Source organism: Caloenas nicobarica, chromosome Z (assembly GCF_036013445.1).
Source record: "Caloenas nicobarica isolate bCalNic1 chromosome Z, bCalNic1.hap1, whole genome shotgun sequence".
Lineage (NCBI taxonomy): Eukaryota > Metazoa > Chordata > Aves > Columbiformes > Columbidae > Caloenas > Caloenas nicobarica.
The window spans coordinates 54,272,804-54,291,399 of NC_088284.1; the positions used below are offsets into that span (position 1 = coordinate 54,272,804).

The 18,596-nt window shown below is 39.3% G+C and overlaps 1 protein-coding gene across 7 annotated transcripts in view; it reads right to left on the reverse strand.

The window, feature by feature from the left end:
- NTRK2 (neurotrophic receptor tyrosine kinase 2) overlaps positions 1-18,596 on the reverse strand; it is a 201,300-nt gene that overhangs the window by 163,069 nt on the left and 19,635 nt on the right. For all 7 annotated transcript variants that reach the window (XM_065655716.1, XM_065655720.1, XM_065655715.1 and 4 more), the window contains exons 4-5: positions 12,984-13,052; positions 9,139-9,293 (exon numbers count right to left, since the gene is read on the reverse strand). In XM_065655716.1, coding sequence (XP_065511788.1) covers positions 9,139-9,293; positions 12,984-13,052 — 224 coding nt within the window. The remainder of the gene's footprint in view (positions 1-9,138; positions 9,294-12,983; positions 13,053-18,596) is intronic.

Consider the following 18,596-nt stretch of genomic DNA (forward strand, 5'->3'; position numbering starts at 1 on the left):
CTCCTGGATTAATTTGGTTAAATACAGTGTTTTAGATGCCTATCTCTTCTGTTGATATGGATGTACATTTTAAAGGAGTTTGTACAAAGTAACTGAAACAAGCCATCAGACAACAGGTTCAAATAATTTTATGTACTGCCAGCATAGTAACTTTAGACTGTAGCGTAAGAGCCCATGCAAGGTAGACATGACATCATCTTTCCACAAGTCTCATCTTGATATCTCTCAGACAGAGATTACCCTGTGCCCCAAAGCTCAAAACACAGTATCTCTCTCAAAATTTGATGGCATTAATTATTATAATTCTGTATACCAGCAACAACCCTGCTAGTATGCGATTTCTTTTTTAAGTTAGCTATATTCTTGGCTTTAATAGCCTTCTGAAGAAATGAATTTCACAGACATTCTGTCCAGGCTGTATAAGAGACATTCCCTTTTATCAGTTCTGAAATTTGTCTGTGACATTCAAATTCATTGAGTGCTCTCCTGTTCTGACAGGATGGAGAAAGAAGAGTTTCTGAATGATCTTCTTAAGACCACTCTGGTTTATTTCATTTTCTCAAGTGTCCCTTCTTGTCAATAATCTATCCAAAGCTTTCCAGAGTCTACAAAAACGGGAGGACAGAACCTTCTACTGAGAATTTTAAACTGTAGTGTAGAGAGTTACACAGTTCAACAAATGAAAGTGTACACTAAAGATCATGTGTTTCATTATGTATGGGTGTATAACAGCTATGTTATTTCACCACATATAGAATATCTGTTCTCATATTCAAATTGATAACACTTTATCCCTGGAAATAGGTAGCTCTGGATCAGAATAAGCAGTCACTCCCTCCACCACGGCACAACCGGACACAACAGAGACAAGCAGGAGGAACTCATTCATGTCACATAAGCCCAAATATCATCTCATGCTTTAAAGGAACAAACCTTCCTTTAAGTAAGGGGGAACTATTTACCTTCACAGACCATGACTCGTGCAAAACGATGGCCCAAGGCCATCAGACAGTGGAATTGTTAAGCATCAGTAGGGAATGACTCATATCTTCACTGTGTACAGCTGGGACTTCAGCAATCACAAACCCAAAAACTTGGGATGAAATTTTCAAAGGTTACTACAGCATTTGGCTACACAACTGTCAATGGAAACTAGTAAAAACTAATAACAAGAATGTACCTGAATTCACAGAATCATAGAATGGTTGGGGTTGGAAGGGAGCTCTGGAGACCATCTAGTCCAACCCACTGGCTAAAGCAGGTTCACCAGAGCAGATCGCACAGGAATGTGTCAAGGTAGGTTATGAATGTCTCCAGAGAAGGAGACTCCACAACCTCTCTGGGCAGCCTGTTCCAGTGTTCCGGCACTCTCAAAGTAAAGAAGTTTCTCCTCATATTCAGGTGGAACCTCCTTTGCTGCAGTCTGTGCCTGTTGCCCCTCATCCTGTCATTAGGCACCACTGAAAAGAGTCTGGTCCCATCCTCTTGACATTCACCCTCGAGATATTTATAAGCATTGATAAGATCTCCTCAGAGGACAGCAGTAGTAAGTAGCCCTTAGAGGGCTTTCAAAGTCTTCACGCTGCTACTTACTACTTCCTACAGAAAACTTTAACTGGCCTTGGTAGAGCCAGACTGTCACTATATGTCAAAATAAGGATATAACCTAATTAAGAAATAACTGAGTATTAATACAAACTCTCAGCACCAACACTCTACCCAATAAACTACAACAACTTTTAGAAGAAGGAGGTCTTAAACAAGGAGAAAAGAAGTCACCATTACATCCAAGATGTTGTTTCACTGGTTAACTATCTTCACAGTTACAAAATTTTTTACAAAATTATTTCCAGATTGACTTCTTCAGCTTCAACTTTCATCTGTTTGGTTCTGGGATTTGTTCAGCTGCTCAAAAGCCTTCACCAAAAAATTCTCTCAATATGGTCAATTAGCATCGCTAATACCTAAGAAATGACATGATGAAGAAATAAGCTCCTGGGAGAATATCATAAATCCGATATTGCATTCATTTATGCCATCCTTTGTACAGCAAGCCCCTGATTTTCATCGGCCTGTCAGCAAACTCCCAGGAGTCTAGCCATGATGCAGTGTCACTAAATGGTTTTCTATGCAGCCCATGACATCTCTTTTTTGTTTGGCACATTTTTGCAGGTCAACCAGTCCTGTGACAAGAACAAGTAGTTACCAAGAAAAAATTGTCAGTTTTTTTCTCAAAACTAGCCAACTGCATCTGAATTTTAATCAGGTGATTTTAATCCCTACCTGAAATCCTTTATCTTCTTTTTAATAAATATATCAGACCACGAATGATTAAATTAATACTGAGCCAGCAACCATCTAACAAACTGAACCACGCAAAGGCGGACTACCAGAACCACTGATTTATAACATATCCTTTGTAATTTGTAAAATACAGTGGCCCAAATCCAGTCTACTTGTCCCACATAAGGTTTCAATACAGTTCAAGGTTCTTGGCTCCCCTGGTTTTGCTTTTTCTCTCTAGGGAGAAAACATACAACTAACTACAGTACTATAGTACAGCTTGGTAACACCCACCACTTGTACTGTCTGGAGCCTGGAAACAGGATGGTTGACAATGCAATTTGTGAAGAACTGTGCACATGGATCTGCAAATTTCAGAGGCCTTACTGGCTCCAAACAGGTTGTATCAATGTAAAATGTTAAAAAAACCAGTTTTCTTATATCGTTCTATTAAAATTCTGCCTTGTTTGAAAATACAGGAATGTGTTACAAATTCCAAAGATCTTTTCCAATGGGCTTTTATAGATTTAAAAAAACCAAAAAACTTTCTACCAATTCTAGCTATAAAGCTAGCAGCTGTTGGATATGATTTACCTCCTGTGTTTCACTTAGCAACTGTCTGCAGCCAAGAAGTTCTGAGCCAAATTTCAGCCATGGCCAAGTGGGCATGTTTCCACTGAAATCTGCAGAACAAGAGGGCTAAAAATTAGCCTGGCTGCATCTTTAGAGCACTATAAACAAGATATGCCAAAAATTTACATGCAAAAGGTGAATTAAGAAAACATAAACCATTGTTTCCATTTCCTATGGTATCACAACCACAAAATCCAAATGCCCAATCCATAGGGATAATTGCAGAAATCTCACAGAAGTTACTCTAAGATGACAATCAGAATCATAGTCAATGAAAATAAAAAAATGTCAGGCAAATAAAATACAGAATTAGCAGAAATGAGGAATATTTAAAAATATATAATCTCTCACTGCTCTAACCACCAGACACTACTCTCCATTTCTTCACTCTAACTTTGCCATCATGCACAACAAAACTTGAAATTTCCCTTGGATTAAAAAGGGACTAGTCTGAAAAGTATAAGGGGGAAAGAGGAGGAGGAATCCTGGATTATGATCCTTTTGCCCAGCATATTTCCATACACTGCCCATTGAGTGTTAAAGTAAATTAAAGAAACTGTCCCACATCAAAATGTCTTCAATATTTCAGAAGAGTATATAGCCATTGAATAGATCACTGAATAACCACTGAATAGAGATATGGTCACCATGTGGCACAGCAAATCTTGATGGGTGTTTTCCACAATGATCACAGTCTTTTGCACACATCTGAGAGGGTTTAACTCAAATAGTCTCAAACACTCTACAGGTTGGTGGCAAGGACATCCCCAAAGCTGTAGCTTAGATTCCTGAACTGAAGCTGAACCCAGAGAATGATGAAAAATCTCCTCCTGTACCCACTACATTTTTTTCCTAATCCAGAAAAAACAAAACAAAACAAAACAAAACAAACCACACACACACACACACAAAACAAAACCAAAACCAACCAAACCACACAGGTCTTGTTATACCCTTTTGAAAGGAAAAGCACAAATTCCTACCACTGGGAGAGGCTGCATCCAAACGTAGAGGCTCCTTGCCAAAGCCCTGAGGGGAGTCATTCAGACCAGAGTTTAGGACTTTCCCATGCCTTCAGCATTTCCTGATGACCAGCTGGAAGGCATATGCACACTGAACAAGCATATTTTGGACCTCTCCTTGCTAGATGTGCCTGCTGCTTCAGTATACCTTCTTAAAAGTCCAACTCTCATTTTCTTACTGCACCAGATCTGACACTCACAACACCCACCTCGTTAGTCTATGGAGGAACATCTTTCTGTTGGGAAGCAGAATGAGTGGTATGGCAGCTCATCAAGCCACCCAAATATTTTACAGTACTAAGAGAAATCTACCGCCAATCATGACACACCTGATGGTCACATTCAGCTGGGAACCTTTACAGAAAATAATCAAACAAGTATGGCCTCTACTGAAAGATCATGAGTCTTTAAAGTATGCTTTCCCTAAGCCAATACACCCTTAATTTGCCTTTAAACACTCCAGCAGTCCCTACTTAACTTAAGTTATCACTAGAAGCGAACTTCTGTAAGTAGAGTGAGTGTGTGCTGCAGCAAAGGCCACAAAACTTGCTAACTCATCTTCATGATTACAGCAGCACATACAACCTCCGCAGAACTGTCATCCCATCCAGGCCTTCAAATGCCATTATGAATGCCATGCAGGCAAAACCCACGAACAGCTGCACACGAGAACAAATTCACTTGGACAGCAAGCCATCTTCTGCAGTCAACCTGCATAGAAGCTTTGAAGGTTGCTGCTGACATTTCAAACCAGATGAAGGGCTTATATTTCCAAGGCTTATATCAGCTCCTTAACTTCTGCCCAGGACTTGTCTCTTAAGGTCCCTAGGACAGGCACTTAAAAAGCTGGAATAATGAAAATTGTTTTTATTAAGTTTGGCAAATTCTAACTCAACTTCGGAGCAACAGTGAAACCCCATTACTGTCAAAACTCTCATAGAAATAATTTTTCATGCAGCCCAGGATCACAGATAAGAAAAATAAGAACAGTTTGCCACCATACATTATGCATAACATCTAGTTCTTTAGCCAAAATAAACAATACAGGGTAGAGAGCCCAAGAATATTCTGAAAGGTAAACACAGAGAATGTTTAAGGCTTTTTTTAAACTCACTTCATTCTGCCTGTAATGTTCTCCTGATAGTCTTATCTGTGAAGTCTGGCTGATAACGGAAAAAAAAATGTCAACACCCACTGGATTATTCCTTTGCTTGTGGTTTTAGACTGCATTGTACTGTGATAGCCTAAGATCTAATGCTTATTTTATTGACTAACTAATACAACAAATCTTTTCTGTAAATTCAAAGAAATAAACATGTCAATCCTTCAGTTTGCCTTTTTCTCCTCTTTAGAATTTATAACCACCTACCTCCAGTCTGATACTACCATTTACTTATTTACCTCTAGGACAAAAATCTATCACCAGAAAGAGGCTGAAATGAAGCCGGATCCAGTCCAGTTCATCCATAGTCATCTGAACGATTGCCCATAAAAATTCATGGTTTTCCCACCAAGCAAGAAATGGGCAATCCATCTCTTTAGGCTGTAATTCTACATTACAACGACTTCTAACATTTTGTCATTCATACACAAGAACCAGCACAAAGAGCAACACCACAGTACTTCATGCGCAAGGGAAGAGGTAGACAAAAAATGTTAGCATGCAAAAAATCTCATAGTTTTCCAATCAGACATTTCTGTTGACTGGCTGTGTATGTAAACAAACAGCCAGTCTGAACATATTAATACGTCTGTTATACGTACAACAAATTAGTGCATGAGACTAATTTGCCACTTTGTTCAGCAGACTTTAGCTAGAACTCAGGACCAATGACAAGAAAGAAAACGTCTTCAGAAACAATGTATGATAAATAAGCATACAAACCTGGGAACGTAAGCAAAATTGAAAGCCAGATTAAGCATCACACCAGCATATGTAAAAAAATCCGATTAACTAAATTGGCCATATAAGGCAAAATGCCATTACCAGACTGAGATCCAGAGCAACAAAAAACCTACACAGGCCTGCAGAGACAACTGTAGAAGCCAAGCCCCTCCCAAAAATACCACAAGAAAAAAAGACTTATTTCGGTAGCAGTGAGTTCAACGATAGCAGCTGAATAACTGATTGTCCATCAGTGGGAGCAACCAATATCTTAATCATCAGTACAGACATGGGTCTACAGAGGATGGCCTAAGTGGTGATGCTGTCCATGTTGTACAGGCAACCAGCAAATGCTGTGAAAATGGCAAAACTAAACAAAACCACTCCTCTACACAGAAGGCTCTACTAATAGCACCATGGCAGACGCAACTTAATATTTGACATAGCCATTAAGTGTGAATTTAAAACTTAAAAAGAATCTGACAATTTTCATCATACATAAATACATTTCAAACGCAGTTGAAAAAATAATTCTGCAAACATTGTAACCATTTATTGACTTTTAATATTGCAACTCGAAAATATCTTCTAGATAGTGAACATACCCAACTTTAAACCTCAAGAAAAGAAATCACAAAGCTGATGGCATCTAAATTGCAACCAGCCTTTAATCAGCACATTAATAAACACTTCCACCATATAAACAATAAATAAAGTACCACAGAACTTCGCTAATTTTCACATCAATTATCTACAAACCAAAGACTTACAATCAAAAAAACACAGTGGCCTCTTCCAACTTCCCACCAAGAGATTTATTAGCAGCACAGAGTAGCGAGACAGCCTGTTACCAAGACATTTACCACATACTGTACAGGCCACTTACTATAATATTATGAAGTAATTAATAACACCTGCACACAAAGAAGAGAGCATGTTTGCTTAGTTTCTAAATAAAAAAAAAAAACAAACCAGAGAGATCGGATGAAACCATTTCATTAGCAGAGAAAATTAGAATATGTTTTATTAACAAAATACAAAGGCCTGCATGCTCAAAAATTTCTCTTGATATCAAAAGGAGCTAACGAGATCACGTAGTTGACAGGGAAAAAAGTTCACAAAACAAAGTCAAAAGCTGAATTCTTCTTCTGTTTCAGTTCTACCTGTTAGCCTGTTAGAAAGCTCTTGAAATGAGATAAATCAGCTTCATTATTGGGTTTTTTTGAAATTAACTATTCTTCTTTTAAACACAGAAAAATATTTGCAGAGATACTGAAAGCAAGAGTCACACATTGCATCTTTCAGATATCTTCCAGAACACTGCCCGTGCTCACCAAGGTAGTAATTCTTCTTCACCTTGGATTCTCTATTCTGTGTCTAGGAAAAGGCTGTGTTGTCACCTTTATTAAACACCTATGTCTTGCACTGGTTCATTTCAAAAAAGGTAATTAAGGAGAAAGACTCACTGAAAGGGAAAAAAAAAAGTAAATTTTAGTCATATTTGGAGCCTGTAAACTAACATAAATAATTGGCAGGCATGTGCTGACATCCACACAGATCCTCAGCAAAATGAACATATCCCATATGCAAATTCTACATACAGCAAATTCCAATCTAAATGTCATATATGTCCACCTTTCCTCCTCCTCGTCTTCCTCCTCTAGTTGGAAGTACCACCTTGCCTCGTCATTGCAAGTATTTTAGTCAAGATATGCCCACAAGATGTGTGCGTGTATACACGCATGCACATACATAGCATCAAGAGGTCAGAGACAAGTCTGGTGTGACTGCAGATGGTCAAGCACTCAGGAAAAAGAAATAATGTCTCATAGTTTTAATTCTGGGTATTTAACAACAAAAATTTGCAAAGAAAAAACCCTAGCTACTTGGCACCTTCTAGGTGTGGCGGCCAAGAATGCTACAAAAGACCATGCTGGAGTTCCTGGTTTGTGCTAATTGATCTCAGTCCACCAGTACACCTTTCTACACCCAGCAGATACCTTTTAGTCCATCCAGCTAGAGCAAATGGTTGGGTCCATTTAGCTCAGCTTGGTATCATCTCCCACTTCAGGCAGATCAGATCCTGCAGCACACAAGACCAACTGTGCAGCTCACAAGACCCCCTAACAGGTTGCTTTTTTCTGATATACCAGACGCTAGCATCGTTTTTGTCATGAATACACCACCACACCTGGTCCCAGCCAGAAGGTGGACACAAGGCCAATAGCATGATGCATGACCACAAAACGCACTACCGACACTGAACGCCACACGTGTTGGGTCTGCAGCAGCTCCCCTCCACGGCTGTTTCTTGACGGCAACTGCTATCAGAGGAGGTCACACCCTCCATTTAGGCAGTGGAGAAAAGGACACTCAATGGACAACGTGGAATGAGAAAGGGTATTGTTTTTGTGTTCCTCTTGCTATTCACCTTCACTTACAGCTTCCCCAACCCAAAGCAGCCCTCCATGGGGACGCCCATGCTCCCTTTCCTTGCTGTCTGCCTGCTGCAGGGCACCCCAGCTCCCTGCTCTGCAAAAGGAAGCTCCAGACTCCAAAAGGTCTCATGTCATGTCAGGAACACCTGGTCTCTGCCCCTTTTACACAAAGGAGAAGTCTCTCTGATGAGTGGGTGAAACCTTTCACCAGCTGTCCCAGGACCACATATAGGCAGCAAAGCTGCATACAAAAAAAGCCTCATTATTACATTTTTCCACTATCTCCAGATCCCTATAAGCAAACTGAAAAGAACATGCTGCAAAATGCCAGAGACTCAAGCTTGTTATGACTCTTTTGCACAGCCTTTACAAGAGAATTCAGTAGAGTTTTATCTGTGTCAAGAACAGAGGTATTCCTAATTTGTCTCTACTAGCATGCAGTTCTTCTGAATTTTCTTCCTATGGTCCTAGCACTAGAGTTTGTATTTTTGAAGGGAAATAAAGACCTCATTAACCATAAATACCTGAAAAAAAAATTAAGGAGGTAAAATTTTCTATCTATTGAGCTTGGAAGCACTAATATTTAGTTTAACAATGGCACATGCATTTTACATAATTCTTGTGTGTTATCTATAATGGGTGTTCTGTTCTCCTGCACTTGAATAATGGCACATTGATCAAGGAAAAAAAAAAATTATGTGAAGCTCCCTGAATTATTCCATGTCGGGTGAAAGACCAGTGAGTGGTTAATATCTCCACGGAAACCTTTTCGTCTATCAGCGCTGTTGTCATCCTGATAGGCGTCTTGAAAAAAAGCATGTTCATTTTTCCTGTATCACAAAAATTTAGCAGCAATTTTATGTTAAAAGAGTATTACCACAGTTCGGGACCTTCATATCCAGCAAAGCCGTCTTCTTGTTGTTGTCATCTACACAATATAAATCCTGAGTTTCTGGGTAGGACTTGGTCTCTTGAAATTTCTTGATCCACATTATTTCACAGGAACACTTGAATGGATTGCCCACCAATATCCTATAGCAAAAAAAAAAAAAAAAAAATTAGAATGCAGAATGTGTCATGCCTATAGAAAAAAAATGGGGAGCAAGGAAGCTCCAGGCACTGAGCTGGGTAAAAGCAGAAGTTGAACCCTTTAGTTAGGAAAGATAAGGAATGCAACCTTAGTAACCTCAGTGCAATGTAAGCTACAAGAGGATAATGGTTTACATGTAAAGAATGAAGCTCTCTTTGCGCAAGAATCCAGACTGTCATAGATCAGAGAGATCATACATGGGGCTCAACTACTATCTCCAATTCACTGGTGTAAATCAGGAGCACACGGACTTGGCTTTCCATCAAGCTCCATTTTATTTCATAACAGCCAAGCAGAGATCAGAATTGCTCTCTTCTACACTTGACTCTCTGCTCAGCTACCTCAGAAAGATCATACCAGAAATGGTTTACCGCTGTGAGGTGGTAAATTCTTTATAGAGTCAAACAGTCATGGATTATAGGCAAGCTCTAACAAACTCTACTCATAAAAAGGGATTTTACCTAACCTTCAAAATTCATCCACTACAACACTCTAGAAAATCTCACAATAAAACCCTAGGTAATGTCATGAAGAAACACTAACTGAAAAAATGGCTCTGAAACAGAAATGTATCATCCAGCTATACAGTATGCTGCATGGAATTTAAACCACAGGTTAGCAAACTCACCAAATTCTAGTTTTAAAATTTCATTAAATTACACAACAATGTAATGCAATATGCCCAAGTAAAATATAAACATAAACTTCCCAATATCTACGTAAGAAGTGACCTAGTGTTATTTTTTTCTCCTGCAGGCACAGATAAGATCCAATAAAGCATGTGCAAGTGACTGTGTGAGGCATCTTATTACAAGGAGAACAACTGTTCCTAAGAAAATTTCATGAATATTTTCAATGTACAGAAACTAAACTCAAGTTGCTCACAGAATCTATGTTCATAAATGCCTCCTGAGGACTTTAAGTGTGCAAATCATGAAAAACTCAGCTTATCAGAGCTGTAATTTGTTCCCCCCAAAGCCATCTGCAGTTCTTTGAGGATTAACAGCTGCAGGGATCATTCTCGCAAGTGTCTGAAAGAGGAATTTGTGTTCACAGAAGTCATCTGCTGGACTTTAACAGCACCACAGCATGTACAAGACTTGCTTGTGCAATTAGGATCCCTTGGGTCAAAACCTACAACATGAATTTTCAAAACAGCAATATTTACTTCCCATCTTCTTTTTCATCACATAACTTCCCTGTAAAAGAGAAATTTCCTTTGATCAGTGGCTGAGCAGTCCTTTTCTTCCACTGTTTTATTTCATGTTAAACCCACCAAGGGAGTTAGGCCCATCATTGCCAGGATGCTGGATGGAGGCATGATGTGTGGAAGAAAGAATCTGACCTAGTCAGAACAAATTACATGTCTTTATCTTGTTTGCTATAATTTTACAGCTGCAACTACAGTTTGTTCTAAAAGAAGCAGCTTTTCAAAGCAGCATCTTCTTCTCTACAATACCTGGTGAATATATCCTACTTCACCCTATCCTGAAGTTCCACCCCTTTATGTTATGATTTACAAGAGTGCTAACAACAGGACACTTGTTTGTCAGAAAAGGTCCTCAGAAGACACTTAAGGCATCATTCTCTCAGATTCCCCTTCCAATACTTTTCTTTCTCTCCTCTTTCTAATTTTACACCTATGTATTAGCGACTTATCAACACAATTGTTCCACTGATACTAATTTTATCACTGTTTTTCCTCCCTTCAGCCCCCTCAATGCTTTCTTGCCCTCATTTCTCCCATGTCTGTTTATCTCAATCCATAGTAATCTCTGCATAACTTTAGTTCTTCTATCCCTATACTCAAAACTCTTTCCCAAGCCCACTACACTACCTCCATTTTGCATCCTCTCTCTCTCAACTTGTCCCCCATCACACAGTGCCTCCATACCTCAAATACCACTCAGTTTAACCTTCACACCATCCGTTTTTCCCACGTCTGGCTGAGTCTCAGTACCCTTCCCCTGCTTCTATTACCATGGCACTGAATGGCCATTGTTTAACTCTGGTATTAGCAACACAAATGTATTTACTCCTAATTCACATCAATCAGTTGTTTTTCCTCAAAGTGCTATTTCCCAGCCTCATCAAACTTCATCTCCATAATTTCCGTCACATATCTGTAACATTTTATTCTCTCACTCTCTGTCCCAAACCTTTTTTCACTTCTGTCTGCCCAGAAGCAAACCAACTTCTTCAGAAAGATCTACAACACTGACGTTGTTCTCTTTCAAAATCTTTGTAAGCACTCACTCCACCCACAGCCTAAAAGAAGCTGTTCACCTGAAATGGAGAGATTCAAGAGTGGCTTGATTTGTGCTTTGGAATAAACCTATTACTGGCGGCAGACAAACTCCAAGAAGCAGGGAGAAGAGTATGCCTTCAAAATTGCAGTCACCTCCTTTTTTGCATGCTTACTAAGCTAGAGCATACCCACTCTTACGTTTCTGCAACCTGGGGAGAGAGGCAAAGATGACTCCATTTCCCCACTAACTGCTTAGAAAAATTAGGAGAAGAACAAGCTTCACGCTGTGCACTCATCTGAGTCCTGCATCTATTTCTTTGAGGTCACAACAACTACAAAACATAGAACCTACAGCCAAGTACACACTACAGATGGCTTTTTGGCAGGAACTAGATACAGCATCTGAAAAAACAAGGACTTTCAGAACCCACAGGCCTATGCAGGGCATCCAGCAAGACGAATACTCTGCAACTAGCTAGTCTCTCCATCAGAGTGCTTGGCAACCTCCAAGTTATGAAAGAAAATTCCAGTGAGCAATGTTCCCTGGGCTGTAAAGAAAGTGACTACACCAACTTAATTATCAGTAAAACCTACCTAAAGGGCATAACCTCTTTTTGTGGCATTGGAATTTGCTCATTTCATTTCCCCCATGCTGAAGTTCACCAGAAGCAGTTGAGCATTGCCATGCTGGTGTTGCAATTCTTGGACTGGCATTTTGGACAACTACTGACTCTGCCCTGAGCTCTGGGAAAGCAATCTCCCTCTCCTCTGCAGCCCCAGCCCTCCCAAAGCTCCTGCAGGCACTCTGCAGTCCCACATATTAGCAAAGCACGCAGAAGATGACCAGAATTTTGGTATGTATACCAATACAGAAATTCTGCTTGATGGAACAGAGGATAAAAATGGAATATTGAAACAATCAACAAATATATGTTTACCAGTGCTTCATTACCAAGTGTTAATATAAACCACAATGAAACTCAAAGAATTTGAGAAAATAAAAATATTCTTCAATAGCCAACCATAAGCATAGCAGCTGTAAGAGTATAACAGAGAGGCTTCATTTGAAGATCTGTACATGACTGTATTTTCATCAGCTCAAATGTTTAATACAAACTCCAGTATTTTTGTGTGAAGTAACCTCAGAATAAAATATTTTAAGACTATTTTGACCTCTAGATTGTTTTAAAAGATACACTTGACCTTCTTGAATCCCTGGAATGAAAATCTCTCTGTATTTAAGTGGCCAGCATTGCTGCTTTCTTTGGATTGGAATTTCTTTCCTAATAATTGATAGACCTCTACCTTTAACAAAAAAACCTTCAAACTCTTGTTCTTTCACTGCAGCCAAAAATAAACTTTATTTTAAGAAATCACAACTTACAGATCAGTCAAACCCAGATGGCGAAAAGGCTTCTTGGACAAACTTGAGAGCTTGTTTCTGGATAAATTGCTATTGGAAAAAAAGAAAGATTGCATTAATTAGAATTGCTTCTTCTTACACTGAAAATACAGTTTTGTCTTTAAAAAAAAAAAATTAAGAACTCAAACCAGCTCTAAAAAGCCCTTAATCCTTTCGCATCTGTTGTAAAGAAATGGTGCTTGGTCTCGTTTTATAGTTTGATGGGTTTTAAAGGTTTGAATCCAGTCTCTAATTAAAGTCGAATACATTCAAAATCAAACTCAGCAGAGGTCAATATTTTCACTTTTAGCACTGTTTGTTGCAGAAAATCAGCAGGTTTAATTTTGTTTCAAAAGTATTTTGTAAAGTCCAGGTGTTAATTACATGCTCAATTTATTCATAGGTGAAATGGGTGTATCCCTTTCTTTGATGCTGCACCAAACTCGGTACTCACATAAGCCCTCCTCACATGCTAGCACAGATCCACATCAGAGCCTTTTAGTTGTTCTTTTCAAATTGAATGTACAATATGTACCCACATGGAAGATCAAAAGGAAAACTGTAAAATGCCTATATTGGGCTTTTTTATGTCAACTAAGCATTTATGGTTTCCAGTGGTAATTAAGTGAAAGGTCCTCTCTCATTATGCAAAGCGAAGAAATGTTCCTCTGAATCAGAAATACTCCTCCCCTCTCAGGCTTACAAAATTGCTTCTCCACCCCAAAGCAAAATAATGCTGTTTTTTACAGTCTTATCAGTCCACCAATTAAGGACAGTGAGAGCAGTAAACTGTGTATCTGCCAGCAGTACAGTGCAGATCAGTGTTATGAGTCAAAATACTACATGAGTTTTATATGGTATTATAAAGACACCATAGGGGCTCCATAGTTAAAGTTGTGTTGCATTTAAAACCAAGGATTAAGGTTTTGTTTTGTTTTGTTTTCCTCTGACTAAGGGGGACAGTGTTTACTTCCCAAACTTTCAGTCCTTGATCTCTGAGTACAAGGTAATTTTCAGAGAAATTACAAATTGGATCTTCTACAAACATTTAGAACAGAATCTTCAAGAGATTTTATTTGCTGTACTTCCTTTTTGATTCCTTCTGACAAACAACAGACTGAAGTTTACAAATTGACTAGTCCTCAAATGTGAGAACAAACCAGATTTCATTAGTCAGGTGAACTGGACAGCCCTATGGTAGATGCTGGTGGAAGCGTCTCATGGACACTGATCAGATATATCAAAATTAAAGTACAGAAGTCATGTTTAAGTAAAAATGGCCACTATGATTTTTTCCCTAATAGCCATATGTTGGGAGATTAATAGGAAGAAGTTGAACCTTCATACAGACTTGGGCTTTTGTCTCCTGCACTGAGGCACATCAAACCCCATCCCTCCATGGGCAACTCTTCACTCACCACGCAGGAGAACTCTTCTGGTTCTCACACTGCCAAGCAGCACGTGCAGATGCACCTGCTTCCCTTACCTGCGCAGCAACTGAATCCTACCTTTCCCTAAAGACAAGCATGTATACAGCAGACTTCACCTGCAGGTAGCTGCCCATGCCACTTATTGTTCTAGTGGGAGGCAACATTATCGTGGCCCTGTGATGACCAGGTTTGACTCCTGGTTTCCGCACAGCAGAGGACCCTGCTCTTTCATGTCAGGAAGACTCCCTAACCATCAGACAATGCATTCCTCAGGGAAATCTCTGTCCAGCTGAAGGCATTTCATTCCGTGTGACCCTCCCTGGCACCCTGATGGGAGAGCCAGGTTCAAGCTCTGATTCCAGACCAAAGCAAACCAAAGGGGATTTGAAACCCTCTCCCACCAACATCTGCTAAATACTAAAGTATCACAATATAAATGTGAAAGTTGGCCACAAACATCTTATGTAAAAGCTCCAGCAATCCTCTGAGACAGCATTTCTCTCTGTTTTATTTTAGGAAAATAACACCTTAAAAATAAAATTTTAAAGAATATCTTAAAAACATAAAGACTGACTCTGGGAGAGGGTTTGCTGTTAGTAACCCAGCATGGACACAACCACTCACCTACTTCATGGGCAGGACTAAAGTCCCATCTTTCCTACTGTTTCCTCCTGGCTCCTTACATGTTCCCATGGTCAACTTACTCCTGGACATCTAACTCATCCCATCTCTTGGTGAGCTGCTGAGCTGCCTGCTTCAGAGCTCTGAACTCTGTCACTGCACAGACTGCAAGAATAGGTGCTGCTATAACTGTGTCTTCTTGACATTTAGCCTCAGGCCAATCGTTGCTTTTGGAGGATTACTGCAAACCTTTAGGCAGAAGAACAACCCTTACTTGTTTAGATTCATAAGCCAGATTTACCGTGCAAATGTCACTAGGTATGCTACTTTCTGAAAACTCTATGCAGGTATCAATGAATCCATATAAGCCGGTGAAAAAACAGGACTGATAATTTAAGTAAAACTATCAAAGGAACAAAGAGTCATTACTTTGTTTTTAAAAATTCCGGTGTTGAAAAACCAAAAGAACCTTGATAGCTTTAATTGTCTTTTCAGATTTTTGCCAGTTGTGCTTTATATGCACCAGGAAAAGAAAGGAAGAATGGTAAGAAAAGTAATAAAAAATTCCTGTGCCTATGTTCTTGATCATGAGTTGAAACTTTTAGTGCTTCCAAGACAGTAGCCTTTTCTTTCATGTAGTTTAGAGCTTTAAGGTTTTTCAAGTTGACAAGTAATTCAATAGAAATTTTTCAGACCACTGTTACACATTTGTCATCTTAACTAATACTTCCACATTAAATCTAAAGTTATATATTTTTTCATGAACTGAGCACTTTACATTGATTATAGGGATGCCTGCTGTGGTCTCTTTAACTCATGTTAAGTGAAAATAATCACTACCAGGCTTATTATGGAGTAGTTAAGGATGACACTTCCACTTCCATGGAAATATAATATAAACTAGTTCCCCAATTCAACTAGACAGAAAAAGATCATGGTGAGCAGTCCAAAGAAGATCCATCCTGGGTTCTAAAGCCTTTTTTTACTAAACAACAACCAAAAAAGTCTGGAGTACAAAGCCTGGCCCCAAAGCCATACCTAAGGAGAGCACACAAATTCAGTCAACAGCATACCCATATTTTAATTCACATATCAAACTCATTTTAAACCTGCAAGCCCTAATTCAGCTAAAAGCAAATCTGTGGCAATGTGAGGAGCAGAAAAGCAGCCTGAGAAGCTGCATAAATATTCACAGAGCCAGCAACACGGGCACAGCTCTACTGCCTACAGAGCTCCTGGCAAGGGGAGGCGAGGAGGAAGAGGAGAGAACAGATCCAAGGAGAACCGGCGAGAAGAGGTGAAGAAATGGCCCTTTTGCTACGCTCAGTCTCCCTCCACAGGCAACTGCCTGCTGTGCCTGTGGCTGGAGCCAGCCCTCTGTGCAAGCAAGGCAAAATCTGCAGCCAGGTCTCAAACGGTTTCATTTGGCTGCCTCACCTAAACCCAAACAGTGCACAAATACATCTTAATACCTAGAGCTGTATATATACCACACTCACAAATCTGTGATCCAGCAGTGCAGTTACATACAGCCTGACATGTAAAAATAGCTATTTTTCAATGTTTTTGGAAACAGGCACTTGCTGGAAACATATTTTGATGTTTAAAGGTATTGACAGTACACCATGCAAATGTATTACACAGGTCCATTAAAATTACTGATAGCAGCAGATAAGCTTATAAATTACAGTACTACTAAGCTAGGATTGTTTAATAGCTTGTTAAATGCAACTGTTGATGAATTTGAGTGTAAGGTCAATGGAAATACCACAATTAGATGAGCGAGACTATTAATTACATTTAAGTAATAGCTATTATAACATTTACTTTCCTGTTGTTTATGTTATTACTCAAATCTTCTCATCATACATAACTCTAGAAAGATATCTGGGTTACAGAAATTTGGCCAAGATAATAAGGTAATGACAAAAAAAGACTTGAGGAAATGTGCGTTAATAAATTCCTTATAATCTGATATTCTTATATAATCTGATATTCTCACGATACGTAAAATAAATACTATGTTCGTATAATAGAACTCCTTAACTACATCAAAATATTTGTCACAGAGGAAAAAGAAAACTGTAACAGTAACACTAGCAAAATTAAAGCTTATACAGTTACATCAGACTTCAGAAGTTTGGAGGTTTTGTTTTCTTTATTGGATAGTAACAAATTGTTGTTTCAAAATAAAATGCAAGACTTCTCAAAGACTTGTACTCAGAGGTTACTCTTACAAGTGAAATTATTTCAGATCTTACCAGTTGTCACTGTCCCAACCACAACAAAGGCTGCACCTCATTCCCAGTGCAGCCACAGGAGTTTTGCTGCTGACAACAACAAGCAGTGAGTCACTGGGGCTTTCAGAAACATTTTAGTGTGCATCAAGACTTCCCACAGAAAACAAACAAATGCATTTTTTGCAGGGATAATAGATCAGCCTCAGCAAAAAATATCCCCATACTTACTGCTTTGTCACGTGCATACAGAGCAGGTGGTGCCACTTAATATTTTCCATCTTATCTGGGCTTATCCTGTGTCTGCTAACATTACTAAATCCCCACCAGAAGAAAACACAGTACGAGACTGGATAAGCTCCTGGTTCATAACCTAAGTATTCCAGATCGGGATTCCATGTACATCAACCACACAGATGTCAGTCAGCCTCATCTGTTTCTAACAAGCAGCTTCATGAACTACAGATCTAGTAAAGCCTGCTTACCAACAGATAAGTATTCCACGTTTGACTGTCTGCTCCAGTGGAAGCTCTTCCTGTGGCTGAACTATTTTCAAAACACCTTGTCCAAGTGAATTCTGTAGTGCCTACCAGGTCACAGATGCACGATACTTGTTCCTTAAATGGGAATTCTAATAGGGTGACCCTGTTCTGTTGTCAGTTTTCAGAAAACCTGCTTATCTGTTTAAGTTTTGGTTAGAAGGAAACACTGGGGACAGAGACACTGTGACCAAAGGATCCCCATTTCCCTAAGGAAACAGGCAAAAAAGCCTGTCAAGAGGATCCCCCCAACTGCCTCAGTTACTTTTTGCAGTGTCTGCTTGCCCATACAGCTGGGAAGGTCTTCCAAACATCTGTTTACTTTGCTCCAAACTAAATGCATTGTTTCTCACTCTGTACTAATGGTCATGGAGAGAACGGATTGCTCTCATCATCATAATTGCTCTTCTTTTAAAGATAAGAAGACATACATTCCTTTTCACTCTTCTCTTTATTGGACTGAAGGTACTCAGTCTCTGAGTCTCCTTAAATTATTTGCTTTACGAGTTCCTTGTAACTCTCTTGCCCTTCTCTGTAATATCTTCCAAGAGGGGTAGATTCAGTGTCCTAATCTATATACAGTATTCCAATAGATACCCTTCCAGCAGCTAACGTAATGGGGAAAAGATGTAAAAATCTAGCACAAAATTCTTTTGTATCCCAGACTGAATTTGCTTTGTTCTGCTACATTACTCTGAGATTCTGCCCCAGCACAGCCACTGAAACTTTCTCTGCAAATGTGCCTCTCAGCCAGCACGTTCTTATTGT